At 53.6% G+C, this 27250-nt stretch overlaps 1 protein-coding gene across 6 annotated transcripts; it reads right to left on the bottom strand.

Annotated features, from left to right (window-relative positions):
• Positions 1-871: 871 nt before the first annotated feature.
• Positions 872-26076, bottom strand: USF1 (upstream transcription factor 1). Of its 6 annotated transcripts, XM_075071128.1 has the most exons (12): positions 25942-26060; positions 12640-12714; positions 12113-12202; positions 11412-11461; positions 10636-10754; positions 9045-9146; positions 7530-7728; positions 6635-6722; positions 6218-6276; positions 4516-4610; positions 2497-2625; positions 872-2053 (listed from the first exon to the last, which is right to left on the bottom strand). In XM_075071128.1, the coding sequence occupies exons 3-12, from the start codon at positions 12118-12120 to the stop codon at positions 1964-1966; spliced, it is 939 nt and encodes a 312-aa protein (XP_074927229.1). In that variant the 5' UTR covers positions 12121-12202; positions 12640-12714; positions 25942-26060; the 3' UTR covers positions 872-1963. The 6 variants fall into 6 exon arrangements, with proteins under 6 accessions (XP_074927229.1, XP_032637177.1, XP_032637178.1 ...); XM_032781286.2 differs by lacking the exon at positions 12640-12714 and having other exon boundaries at positions 25942-26076; XM_032781287.2 differs by lacking the exon at positions 12640-12714 and having other exon boundaries at positions 7536-7728; positions 25942-26076.
• Positions 26077-27250: the final 1174 nt, after the last annotated feature.

The following is a 27250-nucleotide window of genomic DNA, read 5'->3' as shown; positions in this document are numbered from 1 at the left end:
GGGGCAAGGGCAGGGGATCCCCAACATTCAGGGGGTAATCGCCTCTGTGAAGCCAGGATGTTCTTTATCTCGGCCCCCACCCCAAGGGGTGGAGCAAGGACCAGACACTGGCTACTGCTGCATCCTTGGCTGCTGCCTGGCTCCCATGCAGGAGCTCTCCCAGAGGTGGGGAGATCTGTCCCCACTAAGAGCCCAAGTTTCCCCTAGTTAAAGGGCCCGGCCCATCTCTGGTACCTGAGTCAGCAATACCCGGAGCCCACCTGCACAGCAGTTACACCCCCGGTGGTGGTTGGGTGGCAGAGACAGGCCCCTTGCTGTGCACCGGAGATGCACCCCCCGGTCACAGGCACGGTCCCATCTAACCATAAACCAGGGCTGGGCGTTAACCCTACCACAGCAGCAGCAGGCCCCGAGCCTGCCAGCCCACAGGCACAAGCCCAGAGCCACCAGCTGCCCTGCAGGACAGCCCATAGCCCCAAAGGTAGATTCAACAAGCAACATTGAGCCCCCTTCTCTCCCCCAGTCACACCTCCAGGACCCCAGCCCCATTCCAAAAGAGGGGCTCTTCCCCCTCCCCTCGCACTGCACAGCTCATATCCAGCACCCCCTCTTCGGGAGTTATGGGATATCCTCGTGAGCCTTTGGGTGCCAGAATCAAGTCCTACATGGGGACCCTCCTGAGGAAGTTCTGGGGCCTGTGCACTGCAGATCATTGATCGAAGTGGCCCTGCAGGTGAGCTGGCCCTGTGCTTCAGTAGCCCAGTCCCAGGGGCTGGAGGGGGTAGCAGCAGGAGTCCTGCCCCCTCTCCCGCCCACCCCTTCCAGAGCTGGACTGGGGGGTCCCTGCCAGTGAAATAAAAGCAGCAACACATGGAAAAACAAATCACTATTTTTATTTATTCTGCTTTTTAAATTCAGAGAATTAAAAAAAGTCAGAGACCAGCAGAGCCAGGCAGTGCCAGCCATGGGAGCGGGGGGGGGGGGGGGCGGGGAGTACTGCCCTCGGTATGACGCCATCCACCTCCCCCACAGTGAAAGGGTCAGTGGCTCGGCTGACAGCACCTGCGGGGAAGACTAGCTGGAGGCAGGCTAGCACACTCCAGGACAGCATCCGGGGCCCAGGGCACACCTGGGGAACAGCAGTGTTTCCCCAATGCTGGTAGCTGCCCTCCATGGCACATGCTCAAACAGTCCAGGCTGGGGGTGGTGAGGGCACCAGGGAGGAACGGCTAAAGGCAGCACATGGGTGGGGGCGGATGCCGGAGCTCCCTGTAGGGGGGCGGGGGGGGGAGCTGAGCCGGGCTGGGGAGAGGAGAGTCAAGGCAAGGGGTGAAACGGGACAAAGCACGTGTGCCTGCTCAGCCAGGATACGCGTGGCCGGGTGCGTGGGGCTGAGGGGTGGACATGCTCCTGTGCAGGCCTGAGATCGTGTGCACATGCGCGGGAGAGCTACCAAGGGGAGACGTAGCAGTGGGCAAACAGGCATGCGTGGCATCGTGACTGGGTGCAGAGGCCCACGCGCGCCCCCTGCCTGGCTGCCCACAAGCGGGGGCCACGCCGGGAGCAGAAGATCAGTTCGTTCCACCACAGCAATATAAGTACTTCTCAAAGAGACAGCGTCAGCTTCTTTATTCAAACCAGCTCCACCGGGGAGGGGGGCAGCCGGACGAGTCTCTGGCCCAGGCTGGGTGGGAGCTCTAGGGGGAGGCAGGGCAGGCGGAGGCTCTGGGCCAGGCTCGGGGGGGAGCCCTGAGGGGAGGCCCGAGCACTGGGTTCAGTCCCAGGATGCTGACGCTGCTGCTTTTGGGTCTGTACAGCAAGAGCGAGGCGCTGCAGTTCAGGAGCATCGGCAGACAAGAGCTACCTCCTGTGGGCAGTCGTGACTGGGGGGTCCCTCCTCGCCTTGTGCCTTGGCAGACCCCAAGGCTGGGGGTTCAGCTGCTCCCCCCACACCCCTCGCCAGTCAGTGGGTGTCATTCTTGATGATGATCTCCACTCCGTGCTGACGCAGCTGCGCCCGCAGGATCAGGTTCTTGTTCTTGAGATCTTCCACCTGGAAGGGGGAGAGGGCATCAGGCTGGGGACCTGCTCCAGCCCTGCCCTAGCCAGAGGTGGGTGCTGCCTCCTCGGAGTGGGCTAGAAGCTCTTTCCCCAACCCATCCCCTACAGCTGTCCCAGACACATGGGGTACAGGAACAGTGCTGAGCTGGCACAGCCTCTTCCTCTGCCCAGCGGCAGGATAGGCTCTGCCTGAGTCTGGGCTGAAGGCGGAGCCCAGTTCCTGTGGCCCATTCAAGTGCTTGTAGCTGCCAGGCAAGGAGGCCAATGAGTGGTAGAATCAGAGCCGAGTCACCCGCCCTCTAGCCATGGCACACCAGACAGGTGGTCGCTGCTCCCAGCCCCGCTCCAGCTGGGCTGGATTGGCTCTGGCGGCCGAACGGGGATGGCTGCCCAGGCCCCAGGGCCATGTGGCCCCCAGCAGCACCTCATACTCACCTGCTGCCGCAAGACGTCATTGTCCATCTGCAACTGGTCGAGGCCCTGCAGCTCCTCGGAAAGGCGGTGGTTGCTCTGCCGCAGCTCCTGGATGTAGTCACAGGCTTTGGAGAGGATCCCTCCCTTACTCTGCAGAACAGAGACACGGCTGGGAAGGGACGTGGGCCAGAGCAGCAGGACATCGCCACTGGGGCTGGCTGGGAACCATCAGCCTCGGCCCCTGCTAAGCTGAGGTTTCCTTACCCCTTTCACCAATGCAAGGCCCTGCATGGACGCTCCCATTCTCCCCTTGCAGCTTTGCTTAATCCAATCAGCAACGGGCTTAAACTAAACCGAAATAAGCGTTCACACTGGAGCTAAAGCGGCGCACGTCTGTGTGCGCACAGGGCCTCAGAGACAGCTCCTCACTGCATCTGCCCCAGTGGCCAGGAGCCCAGCTCTCAGTGACAATCACCCCACACAGGGATTTGCTTCGCCCCGAACTTGGGAGCAGACGGAAGGGTTTCCGCACAATTCACCCCTTTGGAGGAGGCTTCTCCACAAGTTCTGAGCACACAGGAAGGGGGCTGCACTCGAGCATGACCATGGCCATGCTAGGCTGCGGGCTGGCAGAAGACAGGGCTGCACAGAAACGTTTGCCCCCCACCTACAGTTATTGTAAACTGGTTTAATCAGAGCAATGCAGCCCCCATGTGGAAGCAATGAATACAGCTTAACCCCCACCCCGAGCAAGCTAGTGCTGCTAGGAATCAAGTGAGCCAGGCTGGAATGAATCCAGGGTCCCGCAGGGATCTGCACCTGTTGAAGTCAGTTAGCTTCCCAGCGCTTGGTTAATCTGCTGCAGCAGGTGTGTAGGCCGGGAGGGCTGGATTCCTTGATTCAGATTCCCTGTCACCTGGTCCCTTGTGCAGTCACTGACAGCAGCGCACAGTGAGTGTCGCACACAAGGGACAAGGGCCCGTCCCTACAGGGGGAGGCAATGAGGGCAGAGCTACACACTGGCTTCTTGAGCGTACGAACCACCACCTGGAAATGGGGAGGGGCAATGCTGTGGGAGGGACACAAAACAGTCTTGCCCCAGGTAGCCCTGAGCCCAGCACTGCGGTGGGGGAGGGGAGTTACTTCCATACACTAGGACCCAGAATCCTCCTCCCTCCGTCACTCCACAGCCACCTGGGGCTTAGAGCAATTCTCCTCACTCTCCCGCTACCCTTTCGCCCAGCAGGAACGTCACCCTCTGCAAAGCGCTGCCCAGCCATCAGCGAACACAGCTGGGGATGGACCTTCCTGCCCTGGTGCAGCCAGGGAGAGTGAGGCAGAGATGTTGCGTTTCCTTGCCCAGGGCCATGTCTGCTGACTTCAGGGACAAGAGTCAGTTGCTGCTTTTTACCCGCTTTTACCGCACAGCCAGCCTGGTGAAGGGGGAGGGAGCTGGAGGAGTCGGGGGTGGGGGGGCGATCCCCTCTCTGACAGCCCAGCAGGGCCAGCCTGGCCACAGGGGAGGGAGCTGGAGGGGTTTCTACTGACAGCAGTGACAGTGACCGTGACCTTTACAGCTGACATCATTAGGGTTCAGTGTTAACATTCCATAAGGATGAACAGGGCAGTTGATGGCCCTGGCACCAGCAGTTCCCTCTATGAAAAGTTTCTTTGCAAGCATGAGGACTAGAGATTTCAGAGCTGTTCTTCAATTAATCAAGCTCCAGAGCCCAGTTCTGCGCCATCAGCACAGTAACCTGGAGGTAGATGAGCATCTGCACAGCTGCTAAACTGCATAACATCCGAGAGCATTGGGGCTTGTCAGTCTGAGGCAGATTTCAGCCAATGACCTACCGGTAAAAACGCCTCTTCACAGCGCCCCCTAGTCACCTGCTCATGCCAGGGGAGCTATTGGAAGCACCTGGTTCTAGAGAGAGGGGTTGAATTCGACACTGGTGTAGGGAAATGCAGCCAGTGCAGTTTGGCCCCCTTACACCAGCCCCTGGACCGTGATCAGTTCTTCCAGGGAGGCTCCCTTACCTGCCCCGACTTGGTGTTCTCCATGGAGCAATCCGGGATGATCTTGGAGAGCTGCACAATCCAGTTGTTGATCTTGTCCCTGCGTCGGCGCTCCACTGGGGTGGGCAAAGAGGGGATGGAATTTCAGGAAGGTTCCCAAGCTTACAGGAACCTCAGCCCCAGGGCCTCTGGGACTGCAGACAGCTACCCTCACCTCAGCCCAGGTTTCCCTAGCGAGAGCTGTGCCCTGAGAGCTGAACACAGCCCTCCTTGACAGATGTCTCTACACCCACCCTGGCCATGGCTGGAGGTGGGATCCTGGGAGGAGAGAGAAAACGGGAATGGGAGTACGGTGGCAGAGAATCTGGTGGGGGTTGGATTGCGGAGGGGAAGGCTGGAGAAAGTAGGATGGGGGCTGGAGATGGGATCCCAGGCTCGTTGGGGTAACACTGCTAATTAGACTCACTAGGACAAAGAGCCCAACAGGTGGGGCAGGAGCGATTAAGCCTTTTCCTTCCTGGGATGCTTCCATGTCTGGTGCAGTGGGAAGAAAGCCCCCTGTCTAGGGAGCAGGCACAGCCGCTTTGTCATGCTGGGATAACACTGTCATTGGAAACTCGGAGCTGAAGTTAAGCTTAAAGACCCAACCCTTTGACAAACAGACAACACACAGGCCAGGCACCCAAATCACCTTAACTCTGCCCTCCAATGCCCTAAGGCTGAAGGAGGAACCTGAGACACCATGTCTGTCTAGAAGAGTGGTTCTCAACCCATTTACCATATGTGACCCACAATGTGTTACGTGGGCTGCATCCAATACTACCTTAGTGGTTTGAGGATGTCCCATGGGCTGCAGCTGTGTGCTGATGGTCCACAAGCAGCCCATGGGCTGCAGGTTGAGAACCACTGGTCTAGAACATGCCACTTCCCTAACCACAGACTTTTGAGTCCTACACTTGGGATCTCAAGCTCTGTCCTTCGTACAGCCTCATGCTGTGTGCGGAGAGCCACGGGAGAGGTCCCTGGCCCCTGCTCTTCACTAGAATGCCCTGCGCTGCCGGTTCCACTGAAGGCTGGGCACGTGCACACACGAGCCCCCTGGGCCCACCTCAGGCCTTCCTGCCCTGGGAAGGGAAGCCAGCGCGACAGACAGCAAAGAGCCTTCTTTATTACCCACAAGGGCAGCAGCTCATCCAGACGCCCTCCGAAAGGCCCTACGCCGAATGATGCTAGGGATGGGACGAGGACAGAAGCGTGCCCACATTTAAGATGCCCACAGCTGTAGCCTGAGCGCCTTCAAACCCTTGCTCCCAGAGTACCATCTTACAGGGAGCCTGCAGAGGTGGGGAACACACAGGGTTTTCAGGGTCAGCCCTAGCTAGGAGGGGAACTACGAAGGGATGGCTGGAGCCAGAGTTAAGGCCTGGTTGGGTACCCTACCTGTGCACATCCAGATTTTCAAAGGACTTAGTTGGTTTTAAGTTTAAACTTCTTAGCTGTGGATTTCCAGGGATGATAATTACAGTGCTCCCACTGGTATGTGCTTTCCATCTTGAGAGCTTTTCCGTCTGAGTGGGAACAGGTCAAGAGTTAACCAAGGGAAACTGCTCCTTACACCCACTTCTGAAGGCAAGATTCCCCTGGGGTCTAAAGCTGCTGGCAATGGAGGACGTTCTTGCTTCTCTCTGCCCCAAACCCCAACCCCCAGGGCCCCTGCCCCTACCTTCATTGTGTTGTGCTCGGCGTTTCTCATCCCGCGTTGTCCGAGGAGCTTCAGATTTCCTGAAAAGCAAACAACCCCACCAGGCAGTGTAACGCAGATGCTCTGCACTGAACAACAAGCCCCACGGCACATCTCCAAGCACTTTACTCAGGGTAGAGCTGTTTTACAGAGAGGGAAACTGAGCCAGGGAGTGGCATAATGATACACAAACAGCAAGCCAGTGGGACAGCCAGGAACAGAACTGGGAAATCCTGACTCCCAGCCCTATGGATCAGCCCATAGCTGCTCCCCATAGCTGTGGATCAGAACAAAGACTCCCACTCTCCCCACAAGTGGGAGACATAAGAAAGATGGCTACTAGGGAAGGAGAAGGAAAGCGGGGTTAGAAGCCGCGCATGGGGCTGGACAAACACTCACGGAGAATAGGGGTGACTCCTGGGCGCGATAGATCTCTGAGCTCCGCCCTGCAGAACTTCCTGGGGTGACATCATCACGAAGAACTGCCCTGAACAATTGGAAACACAAGCGATGCGAATCACAAGTGGAACGTTCGCACGAGGTAAGAGAGAAAGCCGTATGCGTGGGGCAAGGGAACACTGCTGACCCATCTCTGGGGTGACTGCACTTGCTTCATGCGCTGCCAGCATATCTGGACACCAGAGGGAAATGAATCGGCAGCAGCTGCTCTGGATGCAACAAACAGGGCTTGAACCTCTGGTTTAGGTGATGCTCAATTTGTGGCCTGGTTTTGGGAGGTACCAAGCAGACATAACTCCCAGAAGTCAGTGGGAGGCAGCAATCCTCAGTACCTCTGAGGCTACAGATTTGTAAGGGGCAGGATTTAAGTCTAGAAACAAGAGGGGACAAACAGAGCCAACTCGAATCACCATTGAGTTGTCTTCTCTGAATTTAAACAAACAGTCCCATTGCTGGGAAGAGTTTTGGGGAGAAGCAGGGAGTGAAACCGAGAAGAAGCAAGAGCCAAACTGACCAGTTTAGAATCAACATCCCAGCACAAAGCGAGCGAAGCCCTACTGGGGCAGAGTGACCCCACTCTGTGGTGCTCTGTGCTGGTGAAAAGGGGAGAAAGGTCCCTGCTCTCCAAGGCAGCCTCAAGGCTGGGCAGCCCTGCAAGCAGGGGAATCAAAGTTTCTGGCATGCCAGGGAAGCCCATCGGCGTGGTAGCAGCAGAAGGCTGCACCGTCAGCATGGAGGACTCCACAGCTGACCCACGTCGGAGCAGGCTGCACAAGTCACGGGAGACAGGACCCAAGAACACAGGCTGGGTGTCCCAGCCCCCAAGTCATCCAACCTGTACCAGTGGGTGTGGCCTGCCCCAGGAGGGCCTCTGAGTTCTGGGTGGTCACCACTGCGGTGGCCGTGGTCCCCGCACCGGCAGAGGTGCTGGTGTCTGCCACGGCTGTCGTGGGGAAGTACGTGTAGTGGGTCTCCGTGGCTGTGGCTTCCGTTTCAACAGCATCTTCGCTGGTAAATGCACCCTGAATAACAGCCTAGACCAGAGAGGGGCAAAGGAAAGCGAGGTCTAGAGCAGAGGTTCCCAAACTGTAGGGAGTGGGTCCCCAGGGGCAGGACGAGGTTATCAGGGAGGCGCAGGACACAATGGGGCCACACTGCAGGGCTGGTGTACGGAGGGGGCTCTGCTTGGCAGAGGAAGCAGGCTTGGCTCTGTGTGGGTGGTCTCCCTGCTTGCCTCACTCCCACACTGCCATAACCCCCAGTGGGCAGTTCCCTTCCTCTGCTGGGAAGGCCGGTGGGGACTCCGGTGCGCAGCAGAAGGCTGCACCCAGGGAGTACTGACCCCCAAGCCAGACAACCTCCTCCCGACCCAATCCCTTCAACACTGCCCCAGGTACAGAGCCCTGCGTGCTGCCCCTGCCGACAGAGCCCGCCCCCCCCTTCACTGTGGCCGCAGGGCACAGAGCCCCAAGCGCTGCCCCTGATGACAGAGCCTCTCCCCCATAGTTCAAGAGCTTCCCCCCCAGTCCCCAGACAGGGGATGTGAACATGGTGGTGCTGAAGGGCTGAGGTCCAGGGGGGAGCGGTTCCCACTGGGTGCAACCTTCAACTTCCCCTCCTGAGTCCAGCCCTTCAGCACGACTCCATCTGCTTCTCCTGCGCAGTGGGGGAGCTAGATGGGCAGGAAGCTGGGTCCTAGCAGCTGAGACCTCCCTAGACGGCTGCAGGGAGCAGGCGGCTGTGGGGGCAGTGCACACGGAACGTGAATTTCGAAAGAGGAAAATTCAGAACAAAGCACTGGGAACCTCTGATGTAGAGCGACCCCTACCCCAGACCCTGTTTCGCACAGCTCAGTGGAGGGACAGCCCTGCAGACCGCAGTCATCTATGCGCTCATAGAATGGCCAGGGCCGGGGCAGGGCCAGGGCCAGTGTCTGACCCCAAGGGCTCCTCCTGCCCTGGAGGGATTCCTGCTGGAAGGGAAAGTTTGGGCAACATGGCCCAATCGGTGACACGAAGAACTGGGCCAAGAGCCACAAACAGGATCGTGACCATCCCTGGGAGAATGACTTGGGGTAACACTGACCTGGGCCAGACTGGAGCTGGGAGGTGAAAGGCTCCACGTCCCAGGCCCTGCCCCCAAAACCACCCCAGCCCCCAAAACTGGTTAGCCATCCACTACCAGAGTCTCTGGCCTGAACTGGGGCATTACCAAGGCCTAGGAGAGACATGACAAACCCCGAGTGAGCTTCAGTACAGGCCTCAGTGCATTGGCACCTCCCCAGCCTGCCAGGCACCTGCAACGCCACCTCCTCCTGTCGCCACGACGGCTCCTTCTCAGTGCCACTCACTTGGGTCATGGACTGTGCTGCAGGATAGCCGCTGATGGCACCAGTGCCCTCCGTCTGCCCATCCAGCTGCCCCTCCGCCACCTGTATCACCCTATACATCACCTAGGGGAGAAAGCCAAGAGGCTGTTCATGCCCTGAGTCTCATTGTCCAGGATGGAAAAAAGGCAGCACTAGGACCTCCCCCCTCAACTTATCACCACTCCCACTCTGCAGCGAGACGGACAAGGGAGAAGGGCAAAGGGAAAGCCCTGATTACCGCACGTGCGTGCACACCTGCCCGAACGCGCATGCATCCCGGTCACCCTGGCTGATCTCTGCTGTGTTCGTGAGGCTTCGCTATGAACACGCGAGCAGCCACCTACTGTGGAACCCGTCCGCTGGCTCACAAACCCTCCTGCCTCCGAGCCTCATGTCCCTTCCTAAGGCAATGGGAACGGAGGGCAAGGACGGCAGGCTGGGGCCCAGGGCTAAAGCCCCAGTGCCCTGCAGTGGCATTACAGCACTTAACCAGAGTACACCCCCTGCCCATAGGGACAGTCCCTACTCGATCCCACTGCTGCCCAGCTCGAGTCCCTGCTAATACACTCCATGCCCAAAGCCAATCTGGCCATGAGTCTACCCCAGTGCTCGACCCAGCAACTCCAGTGCCATGCAAGGCTGTTCATGGCCCAACGGTTCTCCGGGCTTTCATCAAAGCAAGTGCCCTGTGTCGCAGGTGGCAGGAGGAGCTTAGATGTCACTAACCCAGCTTGGGACAGGGTTTGTTTCTACGCCTGGCCACAAACCAGCTGGTGGCAGCCTCGTTTGCACAAATCATTACCCAGGTTGCCCCAGCCCCATAGTAGGTGCCTGTAGACTGCAGCCAGATTCCCTAGAGACCTCAGGCAGGGCCTCAGATTTCCTTACAGTGCCAACCAGGTCTGGCCAGGGAGACTGTCTCACAAACACCTGCTCTCCCATTCACCACCATGCAGAGCTCCTTCCCGCCCCTAACACCTGGGGCAATGCACGACATATCATGCTCTTTTATCTGCCTTTCATGCAGAGGTGGGGAGCGCTCCCAGCTCCTGACAACGCCCAGAGGAACGGCAGAGGCTCAGCACAGAGCACCAGACCTTGGACATTTAGCTTTTCTGGAGTGCTGCGTTGTAGCCCTCGCTGCTCCTTCCTTTCCCCTGCCCATGCGTCTGTCGCCTGGTCCTCTCTTCCCACCCCCAGCCGCACTGGTGGTAACCCAGGTGCCTCGGACATCCCAGAATCAGGAGGTCCAACTCTCCCCACTTGGTGCACTGTCCCTCCTAGAGGCGTAGCAATCTGGCCCAGCACAGATGCAAACGAGGGACCTGGCCTAGCTAGACCAGACACTAGGTTCTTGTGCACTTAGGTTTGCTCACAGAGTTGCAAGCTTTCCACACTGGCTGGCATACGGCCAAGGAGCAAACATGCGGAGCACAAGGGCTGTTTTTCATTTCTTCATCCTGCACCCCTCCAGCGGGGCATTGCCAGGTCTAGGAAGAGTCACCCCCACCCAGCCTGAGGAGACAGAGAGACTGGAGACAGCTGCTGCTGCAGGGAGGCCATGAAGGCATACCTGAGTCCCACCATTCTCTGTGCGAAAGACATACTTGATGTTGGGGTCAGAGAAAGTGGCTGCTGACTGGATGCTGGCAATGGCAACGCTGGTGGGATCTTCGCCTGTCGCCACTGCACCTTCAGGAAAGAAAACAGGGGCGCACATGACAGGGAAGAAATCATCAGGCAGCAGCCACGGAAGGTTCCCCAGCCCCCACCCCAATGCCTTGTCCTGGCCAGACAGCCCCCAGCTTCTACGACAGGTCCTGGGCTGCTGAGGCCAACAGCTGAGCAAGATACAAGCAGGACCATCTGTTTCTCTGGAGATCAAGAGTGAGCAACATTCCTGCTAACAATTCTGGAAGGATATTAAACCTCATGCTTCAGGGCTTAAGCAGGTCTCTAACAGAGACCTAATGTAGGGGGCAGATTATCCCACCTCTGCTACAGCCAGGTTCTTACATCTCTGTCACAGACCAAGCTGGCACTCCTAGGGGACTGATGGGTTCCAGCTGTGATAGCAATTCCACCAGGACCTGCAACCTCCCCTCCCCAGCCATTTGAAATCAATTCACACAGCCAGCCAGACAGCCGTCAGATGGCAGAGATACTGGCACCTCCGACGTGGGCTGCACTGGAAACGGTGACAGCACCACCAGTTCCCTGGGAACCCCACCCCGGGTGCTGGCAGTGAGAAGAACGGTGCCGAATCGTGGCATTTTCCTAGGCAGAGCTTTGGGTCCAGAATGCCATGGGGAGGGTCGTCCAAGGCTGGGAATGGAGGTCGCCCCTCACCTTCCTGGATTTGCACAGTGCCCTCTTCAGTCTCAGCCGCTTTCTGCTGTCTGCAAAGGGAACAAGCCACCAGTGAGGTCAGAACACAACAAGGCTCCCGCAGTGGTGGCTGGTGACATGGAGTCAGTATCACAGGTGCTCCGAAAAGTGGAGCCCCAAGTGGAATGTGATTAGCCAAAGGAGAAATCGACTTGTGGAATAGAAAAGATGGTAATTGACTACTTCCCCATCTGGGTCAGCTACAGTGAAAGTTACATTTTTTTTTTTTTTTTTTTTTTTTACTGCTTGTGTTTTTACATCAAAAATTCAGGTCTCGTCTGCCCGGAAGACTTACGTGGGTATGTCTACACTGCAGTCTGGAGGCGTGACTGCAGCATGCATAGGCATAACCAGGCTAGCTTGCTAAAAATAGCACTGGAGCTGGGCGGCTAGTGGCTACGTTGTTATCTGTAGCCAGTTTGCCCGATTCAAGCTAACTCAGGTATGTCTACACATGCAGTCCGGATTGCAATGCAGACCTACCCTCAGACAGAGCTCATCAACTGTGTCAAGAAAGTGAAAGTTGAGCCACTGAGAGGAGAAGGGATTTGGAGACCACCTGTTTGGAGTTCTGTAGTTATCGCTTATTTCATGTCAATGGCAGAGTAACATTTGGATAACGACATCTTGGTTAAAGATGCATCTGTCTCTCTGGTACTTACCCCTTCATCTCTTTGCTCTGTTATGCATCAGAAGAGCAGGTCTTGGATTCTCCCCTGTGCCTCTCACTTTACAGCCTTGTTTTCCAAACCCTGAGGGAAGGAGGAACACAAATTCTCAAAGGCAGGGTGCACACACTGAGGACGGACTCCCCACACTCCTCCTCCAGTCAAGAGCCTCTAACTGCCTGGCAATCTCTCCTCTTGGGAGCCCCACACAGAACTGCTCGCCTTTCCTTCTTAGCCCTCTCGCTGCCTCCTCTGAGTGGAGATATCAAACAATCCTTCCACCTCTCAGCCTCACAAGCTGGCGACGTTATAGACTCTTATCTCCTTCTCCTCATTCATTTTGTCTGGCATCCTGTACAACTCCGGCCAGAGAACGTCACACAGCACTTCCTGCACCCAGCCCAGTATCTTGGCTTAGAAAGACATCCAGTCTTGACTTTGGCCTGGTCTACACTGGGGGGGAAATCGATCTAAGTTACGCAACTTTAGCTATGTTAATAACGTAGCTGAAGTCGACGTACTTGGATCTACTCACTGCGGTGAGTCAGCTGCTGCTGCTCCCCCGTCAACTCCGCCTGCACCTCTCGCTCTGGTACCTGGAGTCAACAGGAGAGCGCTCGGGGGTCAATTTATCACATCTAGACTAGACAAGATAAATCGACCCCTGCTGGATTGATCGCTGCCCGTCAATCCTGTGGGTAATGTAGACAAGCGCTTTCAGATGATGGAGAACCCATCACATCCCCGGGACATTGTTCCAAAGGTTAATTCCCTTCACTGGTGAAAACATGCACCTTATTTCTAGTCTGAATGGGTCTAGCTTCAATTTCCAGCCATTGGCACCTGGTTCTGCCTTTGCCTGCTAGATCCAAGAGCTTTCCACTCTCAGATCTCTTCTCCCTGTGTACATACATATAGACCAGTGGTTCCCAAACATTTTCATGCCACGGCCCCCTTTGGGATCACCTCTGGCAATGCGATCTCCAGGCTGGGACCAGGGGTAGACAGTGAGCCCACCAGCCTATCAGGGGTGCCCCCCAGAAGTTTCTCTCATAATACACTGATGGGGGAGACAGGAAGGGGATCAAGTCCTAAGCCCAGGAGGGGGAGATCCTAAGGGGGGTTGGGTGCTGGAGTGGTTAGCTGGGCTGAAAGAGGCATATGGGGTGTTTGGGAGAGTAGGGAAAGGGACTTGTTGGGGTCAGTGGGAAAAGCTCAGGCCAGGCTTGGGGAGAGGCACCAATACCAGGTGCAGGCAGTGCTGAGGTGGGCGGAGGGTGAACACTCATGCCGCAAGCGGCTGCTTGGCCCGTCCCAGTATCAGAGGCGCCTGCCTGGCCCTGACAGCGCCATGTACCAGTAGCTGCTGGGGGAGAAGGCACAGGGGATCCATGCATTGTCCCTGTCACACGGTGCTGATTCTCCTGGCCCGGCCCTCTGCTCCTGCCTCATGCAGGAACATTATGATGGGTCCTCCCTGCCAGGCAATCTCACCAACATGACCTTGAGGAGTTAGCCCTTGAGCCTCCCCAAGGGTATTGATGCCTTTCCCCAAGCCTGGCCAATAAAATGGTACCCACCATGTGAGATGTGTACGGCTGTGGGCACACAAAACACTGTGAAGATCTGGCACACCCACCCCTCTATATTTTCAGTTTCTGACCACCACCCCCTGGTAACGTTTGGGTCACAGCCCCCAGTTTGGGAATCCCTGAGAGGCTAATCAAGTAGCCACACAACATTCTCTTTGATAATCTGAATAGATGGAGCTGCTTAACTCTCACTGTAAAGCAGGTTTGCCAGGCCTTGGATCATTCTTTTAACTCATTTCATAGAATCACAGAATTTCAGGGTTAGAAGGGACCTCAGGAGGTCATCTAATCCAACCCCCTGCTTGAAGCAGGACCAATCCCCAGACAGATTTTTGCCCCAGATCCCTAAATGGCTCCCTCAAGGATTGAACTCACAACCCTGGGTTTACCAGGCCAACGCTCAAACCACTGAGCTATCCCTCCAGCCGCCAATTTCTATCCTCCCATCAATTTTCAACCTCCAGGTCTGGTGGCCACACTTTTAAAAGAACCCACAATTCCTGAAATAGTCACACTAATGCTATAGACAAAGTTATCACCACCTGCCCACTCCTTCCCAACATTCCCCTGCTCGTACAACCAAGGAGCACAGTAGGGCTCTTTGCCATGCATCATGCTGGAAGCTCATGTTCCTTGGTTTCCACCAGGGTGCTTAGGCCCTTTTCAGCACTTCTGCTTTCCAGAATACAGCCCAAAACGTAGGTAAGCATGACCTGCGTTCTTTGTTCCTAGATGTAGGATCCTCCATTTGGCCGTGTTAAAATACATGATCTTTGCACTCAATTTACCAGTCAATCCACATGGCTCTGTGTACGACATATCATTGATTACCACTCCATCAACGTGTATGCCACCTGCAAACTTTATCAGCAATTATTTTATATTTCCTTCTAGAGCGTCAACAAAAATAACAAGCTGTGCTGGGCTAAGACCCAATCCTGCAGGGTGCCACTAGAAACCAGTCTCATCTGATGATAATTCCGCATTAACAAGTACATTCTGAGATCTATCAATTACAAGCTTTCACCCTCTTTACCATGCACTACTTTTATCTTGTATGAAGCTCAATACCAAATTATGTATGTCCAGTGCTCCATGGTAAAACCATCTTCTCTTCCTGCCTCCTCGAATCCCATTCGATGGCTTTTAATGTGCCGGCCATCCCCCTTCTCCTCCAGTTGGTGGCCCTGCACCCTCTCACCCTCCATACACCTCTACCCATTGCCTCCTGCTCTGCCTCCTTCGCCTCTTCTTGGTTTTGCACCTTCTGTGTGGCCTCATTGCTTAGAATAGCTTTCCCTCTGCCATGACTCCTTCCTGCTCACACCGTCCCAGAGCCAAAGTGCTCTTCCGGCCAGAGACAGGACCCTGTTCTGTGCTCTGAGCAGCACCACAGGCAATTAGAGCTATCTAGTAATAAGGTTCCTGTTACACCCCAAGGAGACACCTGGGGGGGCCCAGATCCAGAACTGGGTTTACCATGGCACCAGTGGTGCCGGGCCAGAGTCAGAAGAGGCCCAGCCAGCCCGATCCCCAGGAAAGCTGCCTCTGACCCCACTTCGCCTCTTCCCCAAAGCCCCCGCCTCTTCCCACCCCCTGCTCTGCTCTGCTCTGCTCTGCCCCCCTCCAGCCCTTCCCCTGAGGACTGCAGCAGGGGTCGGGCACCCTGCACAAACCCAGGGGGTGGTAAGTAGAGGAGCAACCCGGCCCCAGCCTCCTCCACACCGCTGGCTCCCAGCCGTGCCACCAGTGAGTGCTGGGGGGCGGTTACTCCCTGCCCCCCAGACCCAAGGCTGGGAGCCAGGGGAGCAGAGCAGAGCAGAGCAGGCTGGGGCCAAGTCACTCCACTTCCCGCCGCCCCATGAGCGTGGGGTCAGTCTGCCCTTCAATCACCAGGCAGCAGGGAGTGGAGCGACACAGCAGCAGCACACTCTGCCAGTTCGTGCTGGGGAGTGGTTCCTCCCTGCCCCCCAAGCCTAGGGAAAAGATGGAGCGGTGGGGAAGGAGCATGAGATGGGGAAGAGAAGGGGATAGTGGAAGTGAGGGCAGGAGGAAGGAAAGGAGTGGGATGGGGAGGAGATGGATTGGTGGGGAAGCAGCATCGGATGGGGAACAGAAGGGCACAGGGGAAGTGGGGGCCTAGCATACAGATCCCCTTGGCAGCAGCTGGGGCTCCCCTGTTAAGCAGACCCATCAAACCCCCACCCTAACAAGCTCCACCTTCCCTGCATCTGTACCACCCCAATGAGCACCCCCAGACACCCTCCCCACTGAGCCCCAACCACCTACACCTGGATCCCCACCCAAATGAACCCCACCTCCCCTGCACCCAGACACCCCTCTTCACTGAGCTCCAACCACTTTCACTTGGTTCCCCCTGCAGACTCCCATTGCCCCTGCACCTGGCACCTCCCTGTGCATCCAGATCCCCCACTGAGCTGCCTGCACCCAGACTGCACCCCACAGAACCCTCTTACTCCCATCTGGATCCCCCCACACGAAGTCGCTCTGCACTTGGATCTTGCAGCCAGGCTGAGCCTCCCTATCCACATGTGGTGCGCCTGGCGCAAAAGGGGCAGCACCCCAGGGTGTTTCTGGGTCAGGCCTGGCCCTTGTACTGTGTCAGGGTCAGGTTCAGCCTCACTGCCAAGTCCCTGTCCCAGGAGGGCGGGGGAGGCTGCAGGGTGTTCTCCCACCTCAGTGACCTGTGCTCCCCACTGCCATGGTGGAGCTTCCACATTTATTTATTGTAAAAAATAAAACTGCAGAATTTTAAAATATTAGGCACAAAGTTTGATGCAGAATTCCTTCAGGAACACGGGGCGCTGTACAGCTGTGATGGTGGGACTGTGAAGGGGGTGCTGGACAGTAGGGGATCTATGGGTGGGGGAGCTGGGCAAGGGGTATGGTGTTCAGCGTGCTGTGCAGTTGCAGAGGGAGGTCAGCAGGAGGGGTCTCTGGGCAGGGGGTGCTGGGCACAGGGATCTGTTGGGGAAGTCTCTAGGTAAGGGGGTGCTGGGCATAAGGGCAGGGCACTGGGCAGGGGGGCAGTGTGGAAGGGGCACATTGGCAGCACAGGGCTGGGTGGGCCAGTGTGCATCTAGCAGTTGTGGGTTTGTAAACGGTGCCCTTATGCTGGGCCGAGTGGGGCCACTCCCATTGTGGCACATTGCCCCCAACCAGCCCCTTGCTCTGCAGACCAACCGCACATCACAGGCCCTATTTCCCCAATGGAGGTCCACAAATATGTTTGGCGCCGGACCCACAAAAAGCTAATCTGGCCGTGCCCAGGTCATTAGCGGTAACCCCATCACCTGCCTTACTTTTATCTTATTCCCATCACTCACTGCTCAACCAAGGATCTTCAAGTGCCTTATAGACAAAAGTCTCCCTGCACTGCACAAAAGCAGCAGTTCCACTCTCTGCTACAGCTGCTTTCTGTTCTCACACTGGCCACCAACCCCCACAACTGATCCTGGATCCTCCTCTGTTTTTAAACACCCTCTGTGGACTTGTTCCATCTCATTTCCTGGACCATGTCTCTCCGCCGCCACTCCACTGCTGATCTGACTCTGGCCTCCTCTGCCACCAGGAGTGACAGTGCCTTCTCCTCTGCAGCACCTGTCTCTCTCCACCTTGCTGACTCCTCAGTTGGCTTCAAATCTCAGCTGACCCAATCTCAGTAGAGGCATCCAAAGCTGCCTCAGGGATCTGGGTGGCCCTTAGTCCCCACTAAAATTAACAGTACAACTCTGTCCCCTCTGGGGATCAGGCAGCGGACTAAAAGCCCCAGTTTGTATCAGCACATACTGATTCTGGGATAGCCAAATCTCGGCTTGAAGTGAACTGAAGTAACACCATAAGGAGATCTCAGTCCATGCAGCTGTGAGAAAAGCCCTTGGAATGCAGTTTGGATGAACACACAAATACATCTCGTCTCCCCACAGCCTTCACCTCGATATGCTGACAAACACAGAAGATACAAACTGCTTTGTCTTCACTAGGATGCTACCACAGGTTAGGAACACACCTTATTTCCAAGTGAAGACTTGCCCCAAATGCCCTGCACTGAGCACCAGAGAATACTGCCTCAATTTACAGTCCGCTCTCAACTCTGCAGGCTCTCTGTCTCCACACAGAAATTGAAGCAGTAACTCAAGCGTCCCCTCTGCTCCTCATCCACCCGGCTCCCTGGCTGTCTCTTTAGAGCTCTGTTTCTCTTTTCCTCCTAGTCAAGTGTTTTAGTTGGCAGCTGCCTGGGCCACTGTTTATTTTAGGCTTCTTGCTTCCATGTTGCGTAACAGGGATCACCCTGCTCAGTGTACTCTGCACATGGATCATTCATTAACATGCCACTAAGCAGGGAAATGATTGATTTTACCCTCCAGCTGGCTGACTCCAGAGTCTCACAGTTTGTTGTAAGGGCTGTTGGTTCCCAGCCCCAGAGAGAGGATTTTAATATGGGGGGGAGGGGCAGGGGAAGCTAGTTTTTGGACAGTGCTGGGGAAGGGAGATAAATTGACTCTCTGGATACCGAATCCCTCTGGTTTAGCTGTTGGAAGGTGACAGCACGGACAGCAGTTGTTCGAGCTTCCTCTCTAAGGCCGTCGAAGAACCTGCTCTAGTTGATTAAAGAGAGGCCATCTCCATGACCCCATTCATTGCTTGGCCCTTCAGCTGAGATAGCCAACAGGGGGCCGATAACATCAAATGGGGGCAACGTCTGTGATGAGGACACAAGTTCCACTAAAAAACAGGCAGAGACTCGGCATCTCCATCAGCAGAGGCGCAGGATTGACTGGTGGCTAGGGCACCAGCCTAGGATGTGGAAGAACTGAGTGTAAGTCCCTGCTCTGTCACAGACATGCTGTGTGACCTTATGAAAATCACTTATCTGATCTGTGCCTCAGTTTCCCATCAGCACAACAGGGATAACAGCACTGCCCTGCCTCACTAGGGGATTGTGAGGTGAAATTGTGAAGTGCTCAGATACTAGAGTAATGGGGCCAGATATGTCCCTTAGATAGAGGATGTGTCACACGGTCATTAGAAGGAAAGAACTTAAGAGGGTAAAGATTGATTTAGCCTAAGTGGGCAAGGGATCGATGAAAGCTAGAAATCAATCTAATCAAATTAAGAGCGTCCACCCAGAATTCTGTTCCAGTTAACTACCTCAATTCAAAACCAAGAACCAGGTGAAACCAAGCCACTTTGTGTTCAGCCCCTATCATTGTGAGGTCAGAGTTTATCTCAACACTCTGAGCCTGCTTAGCGTCTTGAAGACAAGGATCAATTTGGCCCCTCATATTACTGCTGCCCCTACTGCAGGCAGCAAATGCCGGTTCCAGGGTTATAACAGAAACCAGACAAAGAAATGTCCCTCAACCTCTCAAATATGATCACTACAATGGGAATGCTCACCCCAGCATGTAGATCAGGGGTCAGCAACCTTTCAGAAGTGGTGTGCCAAGTCTGTTTTGCGTGCCAGTAATACTTTTTAACATTTTTAGAAGGTCTCTTTCTATAAGACTATAATATATAACTAAAGTATTGTTGTATGTAAAGTAAATAAGGTTTTAAAAATGTTTAAGAAGTTTCATTTAAAATTAAATTAAAATGCAGAGCCCCCCGGACTGGTGGCCAGGACCCAGGCAGTGTGAGTGCCACTGAAAATCAGCTCGCGTGCCGTGCATGCCATAGGTTGCCTACCCTTGATGTAGATGCTCACTCTGGGTTTACACTGTTCAACTGTCAGGGGACAGGGACAGGCCAAATTTTTGCCCCATACTGAGGTACTGTGAAAGATTTGGAGCTGCCCTGTAATAACTGATGAATACTGTATGTTCACCTGGTTATTGGGGTGTTTACATGACTTTGGGCTGGTCTGCACTGGGAACTTACATCAGCATAGCCTCTCTCAGGAGTGTGAAAAATCCACAGAACCTGCAAGACACAGGTCTGGTCTACACTGCCTGGTTAGATCGACGTAAGCTGCCTTGCGTCATCCCAGCTATGGAAGTGTCTTCACTTCAATGTGGCTCCTGCCGATGTAAATGCCGATTTAGTAACACCATGTCCCCAAGCAGCGTAGAGTCACGGTCGATGTGTCAACACAGTGTCAGTGTAGCCATTGGATTGCTTACATCAACTGGTACTAGCTTTCAGGAGCCATTTCACAATGCCCTACATTGACAGTCCGATCAATACAAGAGCTCCTGGTTAGGACACACACTGCTGACACAAGAAGTGAAGTGTGCACAAACACAAGTGATCTAAAAACAGTGGAGGCTCGATACTGATGTAAATTAGGTTAACATAACTTTGTAGCGTAGACTTATCTGTACAGGTGAGTCTCATCTTATGCTGGGGTGACGTTCCGCTGTCAGTGCGTAAAGCGAAAATCACGTAAAATGAAAACTGCGTATAGTCAAAATTACATTGAGAGTAATGGCAGGCGGAATCACCCGCACTACAGGTACAGTATTTAAATTATTTTTTCTTTTTTTTTTATTTTATTCTTTTTGCCGACCGCGCAAAGCTGAATTTGCACATGTTAAATGCGCGTAAGATGAGACTTGCCTGTACTATGATGATCAAACCTCTGGTGTATGGTCCACTAGGTCAATGGAAGAATTCTTCTGTTGACCTAGCTATCGCCTCTTGGACAGGTGGATTAACTAGAGTGATAGGAGAATGCCTCTTGTCACTGAAGTGAGCACTGAAGTGCTGCAGCTGTGCTACCCTAGTGTTTTAAATGTTGAGATACTCTTACCTTGCTGGCCTTAAACAAAAAACACCAAATATCACAAGACATGATCAAGAGTTAGCAACACTGTTAGGAGGTCAGAGTAGATGACCTAGTGGTTCCTTATGACCTCAAATGACATGAAATGTTTCCATGAAACATTTATAATAATCCCCTGAAAACATTTCACCCCACTACATCAATATGCCCCTGGGATGCTGGCAGGCCAAACTTTAAAAACGCAGTTAACTAGAATCAGAAATTGAACTGACTAGTTCAAATGCATTGTCCAAGCTAGGTGGGTAAGTTTACTGCATTTTAAAAATTCCACTTTAATAATCTATGGTGTTACCCATTAGAAGTTTGCAGACAGAGGCAAAAGGCAGCATCCCTTTCAGGAAGGGATCTAACAAAACCATTGGCTTGTCCTATTTCTATGTTCTCTCTCTCTGGTGATATTTTAGAATGATCTTTCACAGCTGGAAGAAGGAAGTATGAGCAAGCTAACTATAGTATCTGACAACAAGTTTTTTTTTTTTTTAAACTAACTCACTGAACAGGAAATAAATGATCACTAAAGTGAAAAGCTGGAGCATATTTTGTAAATAGACATTTTACTGAAGAAGAGGATGCTCCTGCAGCGTTTACCCCTATTTCTCTAATGCTCTTGTGACAATTTAAGGGACAGACCCAGAAAAGAGACTGATGGCAGCATGTGGACATTTGTTTGAACTCTCAGAAATCCCTGATGAAAGGAGCCTCCTGGATCTCTAGCTGCAAGACATCCATGCTGTACATGGATTCCTTCCGAACCTGGATTCCTTCCAGCTCTTACACTCCTAATAAAGACAAGGCTTGGAAAAAGTACCAGACATCTACTAGCCCGAGAAAACCTATTAGCCTAGATGCCAACATAAGAGAGGGGATGGCACTGGCAAGATCCATGAGTGATACCTGTGGAGGGGTCCTGCACCTCTACCTACCACAGACAACAGATGGGTCTACGGGTGGGGCTGAACTCCATGCTAGGCATTATAGGCCCAGCTTTCATTCAGAGAATGTTCCTAGCTCTCCCACACACAGGAAAAGATTGAAAACCTGACCAAAGTGTAAATGGTGCCTCCCGGAGTCTGCAGACACCCTGGAACAAGAGCCAAGAGGGGTGAACTGCCCCATCCATCTTAACTGCAAAAGCTGTTGACATCATAAAGAAAGGCAGAGCCCCATGTGGAGTGTGCTTGGGTCCCAGACTGGGCACCAGACAAAGTCGGGACCCCAGCATTCTAGCGCCAGCTCTACTATTCACTGGCTATGTGACCTTGGGCCAATTACTACATAAGAACAGTCAGACCAAAGGTCCATCTAGCCCAGTGTCCTGTCTTCTGACAGTGGCCGATGCCAGGTGCCCCAGAGGGAATGAACAGAACAGGTGATCATCAAGCGATCCATCCCCCGTCACCCATTCCCAGCTTCTGGCAAACAGAGGCGAGACACACCATCCCTGCCCATCCTGGCTTATTGCCATTGACGGATCTATCCTCCATGAACTTATCTAACCTTTTTAATCCTGTTATAGTCTTGGCCTTCACAATATCCTCTGGCCTCAGTTCTCCTATCTGTAAAATGCACTCACAGCTGTAAAACCCCTGGGGATTTATGAATGAAAAGCTCGGTATAAATTAAACATTAAGTGTGCTGGCACTGCTACCAGCTTTTCATGCTGCCTCTCACTGGGAACAGAATGTGTGATATATTTGCAGTCCAGCTTTCCAGGGGAAACAGAAGGAAGATGCTCTCTTCTGCCTCCAAGATTCATGACTATGTGGGGTACCAGCAGGAGGAGAAGGTAGCTCTAGCCCTACCCCAGGCACTGCAAGAGGATGGCAGTCTCCGCTACAGTACCCCTACCCACCACCTTTTCTGAGTCCCCCTTTCCTGTGTGCCTGCTCTAGTGCTACTTCCGCACATAACTTTTCCAACAGGCAGATGTGACACCACCACTCTTGTCTGCGGCTACCACAGGGCTCTGCCCAGCTGCATGAAGAGTGACCTGTCTCATTCATTTTGCTCCAATACTGCTTGGGCAAGCTACAAGCTGCAAAAAGGACAATCTGCAAACTCAGGCCAACATAACTGCTGAGGGTCCCATCTGAATGGTTTCCTCTGCAGCCAGAACCAAAATCATTCAAAAAATTATACATAATAAAATCATGAGCTATAGAATTCTACAGAAGTTGATGCCTTAGCCTCTCTCACCACCCTAATCTCCAGGGAAAGGTGCCAACTCACCACCAGCAAGCAGACTGTGCCAAGCCCCAGATACAGATTTAAAATACCCACTGTATCATTATTATTTATTGTTTGTAGCACCACATTTTAATAAGCTGAGGCATTATGAGCAGGAAGCTTGCAGTTAGAGGTTAATAAATGGTTTGGTAACTAGACAGTATCATTTAAGGAAGAGACCAATCAAACAATTGATTAACCCCTTGAATAAAGACTCTGCAACTCACTGCAGAAGATTCAACTCTCACAGCTGTATTCGCTCTGTGGAGTAACACGAGTGAAAACTCATTGGGTGCGATCTTTTTCAGATTCACTTTCCTGTTTCTCCCCTCCCCCCACCCAACAAACAAAAAAACACACAACATTTTTTAAATTATTTTGTTATTTACATTTTTTAAACAAAGTTGAAGTTACAGAGTCAACTTCAAGGATCACACAGAAACATGAGTTTATCACCAAAATCACTTCAGAAGTGAAAAAAAAATCTTAAAACTCAAACTCCTGACCCCTCACCTTCTGTTTCCTTCAATCATCTCTCCCCACTTGGACACTGGATGACAGTTTCACTTTCGCATTCTTGAGAGTGCAAGACTTGGGTTTCAAACAGGGCAGGGGAACTTCTATTCACCTTTGAACAACTGTTTGCACTAGAACTTTTTTCAAAGCACTTGAAGCATTTCTATTGGGCACAGGCTTGTTTGGGTTTTTTTTAGTTATGGGCCAAGTTTAACATAGCAGCGAATTTTGTTTCAAGAGCAACAACTTAAATGCAGGCAGAAGCTAATCTTACCACAATATCTATATGCTAACAGCAGAAAGTTCCTCGGCAGAGAGGTCTGTGAATACTCTTGCTAAATAAAACAGCACAGCCAGTGGGGCACTCACTTTTATGCACCTTGCACAACCACACAAGACTGATTTATTTTTAATGTATCAAGAAGCAGCGCACGATTAGGCCCTGATACTGCGAGCAGGCCACTTACACCCAGGAGGAGCCGCAATGCCCACTATAAGAGTCCACCCATGCAGGGCAGATTGCAGGATCAGGGCCTTAGATATTTGGAAGACTTTTCACTAGTGCTAGTACAAGGATATTTTAATAAGCCTCTTGTTGATTCATGGAAAGTCAATAGAGAGATTTGTTTGTGAAGCTCTCAAGTTTAGGAGTGCGCCTAGAAAGGTTAAGCATTGTTCACCTCTCCCCTCTCCAGTCTAGAGCTCCTGCTAAAATCATCACCAGCAATCTGCTGCTGTCAACATCTACCCCCACTTTACTGGATTGTCTCACCTGAGTCAAGTTTCACATCCTCACATTTAACACTTAACTCCTAACACTGGCTATATCGCTGCTCTTCTCCTGCCTCTGCATTTTCTCTCACCTGCTCCCTTTGTCACCTTCTCCCACTCCTAGCTTCACATAGTTTCCATACCACTCCCTGTGCTCAGACCAGTCACACATGCAAAGCACCTCACCTCTCTACCTTCAAACCCAATTCCTGTGCAAAGCCTTCCAGTGGTAGTATCTTCACCACAACATCACTGCACAAAATGGCCTGAAACCGTCAACCTGTGCGTCATATTTGCCTAAGGCCTGGTCTACTAATAAAATTGCACTAAAGATTTTTTTTTTTTACTGATTTAGTTAAGCTGGAGCAAAACTCTGCATAGACATTTTAAATTTGATGTAAACCTGGTTTATGTTGTTTAGCTTATGTCAGTAAGTTTACATGCAAAAGTTACACAGATATATTGGTTTAAAATTGGTTATAAGCATTAAATGAGGGATTTACATCAGTTTAGTGCAACTTCTGCAAAAGATTATAGGGCCTTGTTTACACACAGAACTCACATCAGTTTAGAGGCCAATTTCAGTTAAACCTGTGCAAATCCTTTCGTGGACACTGATATCACTTTATAACTGGCTGCATGGTTTAGCTCGCAGCTGGCTGTTTCCTGAGGGAAGCTAAACCAATATAATCCAGGTTTAAATCACTTTAAGAGCATCTACACAGGGTTTTGTGTCAAATTTAAATCACACGTTCAGTTAAACCAGTGTCACTTTGTGTTTAGACCAGCTGTAAGCTCTTTGTCTCTTTTGTGTTTGTAGCAATCTAAACATTAGAACAGAAAAGTAAACTGTATGTGAGGCCCACATAAAAGGGAAAAATAAATCAAGCACAATCATAACAGATCGCCCTGTGCAAACCTGGATGTCATGGCTGCAAGACAGCACAAGCAGCACCTTGTGTATTCCCTGGACGCACACGCACCATCTCACCAGCACAGAAACGCAAACAGTTCTATTCCCCCAACAGGGGTGGTGGTGCGATATCAGATGATAACAAAAGCCTTTATTATTGTGCATGGAGGAAACAGGCAGCTAAGCAGCTCCTGATAAGATATGGCTGACGAATGACTGACGATTACAGAGAAAGGAGTGATCAGGTTAGTGTAAACAGGGGCACTCAGAGGAGGGGATGGACCAATGACACCTGGCCGGGGAGGAGAGAAGTTTGCTGTCTGACATGCACCAGACGGATTCCCCAATAAAATCTTCCCTCCAACACATGCAGAAACCCAGCCAAGGGACAGAGACCAGGGAGGATGAGGCCAGGCGAGTAACAATCAGGCAGCGAGCTACGTCTATTGCTGGTGATGAGGCGCTGGTTTTACTGGTACCTCCCCTGCTGCTCGCATTCAGCTGTTCTCCTCTGGTCTACCCAGGGCCTGACACCCTGTCCATAGCGCGGCGTGTGTTGTTGCGATGCCCAGAGCTCTTCAGAGCAGGGAGTGGGCTTGCAGAGCACCCGGCAGTGAGCTGGAAGGGGCCCACCCCGATAATACCAGCAGAGAACTGAGGGGGCCCCACGGCCTCTCACACAAGGGGGCAGTCAGGGGGGCTGCAGCACACTCGGGCAAAGGGGGGGCACCATGCCCCAGCCAGGTGACAGGGGGCTGCACCCCCGCCCCCCAGCCCTGAGGAGTCCCCAACCCACCTCACTCCCAGGCGCGGCCAGCACCGCCCCGAGACCCCCGGATGGGAGGGAGCAAAGCCAGGCCAGCCCCTCCCCCAACCTAGGTCCACCCCCGGCCCGGCCTGTACCCCCAGTCTGGGCACCTCCCAGGCAGCCGCCCCAGCTGGGCCACGGGGGCCGAACTGCGCCAGTAACGTTTAGCGCCTCCCCCCACAGCCCCATTACCTGTTTTTTCCCTTTATCGCTCTTGCTCTCTCACCCCCTTTTCTCGCCATGGAGATTTGCACATGCGCACTTGCCCAACGCCCCCTTTCCCCCTCCCCCCCCGCTGCTGCCGCCATTACCGTGCAGGGCGGAAACAGGGTGATAACCCGGCCCCGCCCCTCCCTGAGCCAGCATTCGACGCCATCTTAGTAACGGGCGCGCGGCGCGGTTCGTGTCCCCTCCCCGCCGCCATCTTAGTGCCGGGCACCTTGCGTCAGGGCTCCCGAGCGGGCGCCATCTTAGTACGTGGCGTTGTGTTCCGTTGTTTCCGGCGGCCGCCATCTTAGTTCGGTGCGCTCTCCAAGACAACTTCCGGCGAGGCTCCCTTAATGCCCCCCGACTTCCGGTGGCGCTGAATGCCTTCGGCCAATCGGTGTCTGGCCGGCGCCATTTTGGGTGAGGGCAGAAGACATTCCGGCCATATTTGCTAGGGGCAGAGGGCATTCCTGGCCCCAGGCTGCCCTTTGGGAGTGGGGTTAGTTTACTGCCCCCTTTGGGAGGGAACCCTGCAGGGTACCATCATGCACCTTCATGTCCTTCTGCCATCAGCTTTCCCTTCCAGTGTCCGTAGGCACGCGGCAGGCGTCGCTCCCGCAGCCTCTTATTAGGGTTGCCAGGTGTCCGGTTGCTGACTGGAACCCCAGTTGAAAAGGGACCCTGGCAGCTCCGGTCAGCACTGTTGAACAGGCTGTTAAAAGTCCGGCTGGTGGCGCAACGGGGTTAAAGCAGGCTCCCTGCCTGTCGTGGCAGTTGCATGTCTGTTACTCCAACTCCTAGGCGTAGGGGTAGCCAGGGGCCTCTGCGCGCTGCCCCAGCCCCAAGTGCCGCCTCCGCAGCTTCCATTGGCCGGGAACCACAGCCAATGGGAGCTCCGGGGGTGGCGCCTGCAGGTGGGGAAGCAATGCACAGAGCTTCCTGGCCTTGCATCTGTGTAGGAGCCGGAGGGGAGTCATGCTTCCAGGAGCTGCCTAAGATAAGCGCTGCCTGGAGCATGTGCCTCGACCCCGCAGCACCCCAACCCCCTACCTCAGCCCTGATTCCTCTCTCCTCAATCCCAGCCTGGAGCAACCTTCTGCACCTCAACCCCCTCATCCCCAGCCTCTGAATGTCCATGTTTCACAGCTGTACTTTAGCACAGACCAAATGTAAGTTATTAAGAGCCAGAATTTAGTCTTCAGATTTAAGTCTCTTCTCAACAAGTGCTCATTTTTCCAGACTCTCTCTTTCCCTCTTGCTAGTCTGGTGCTGACTTCAGTATCCTCATCCAGAC

This window comes from Chelonoidis abingdonii, chromosome 11, assembly GCF_003597395.2.
Source record: "Chelonoidis abingdonii isolate Lonesome George chromosome 11, CheloAbing_2.0, whole genome shotgun sequence".
Classification (NCBI taxonomy): Eukaryota; Metazoa; Chordata; order Testudines; family Testudinidae; genus Chelonoidis; species Chelonoidis abingdonii.
This window is presented reverse-complemented; position numbering and strand designations above follow the sequence as displayed.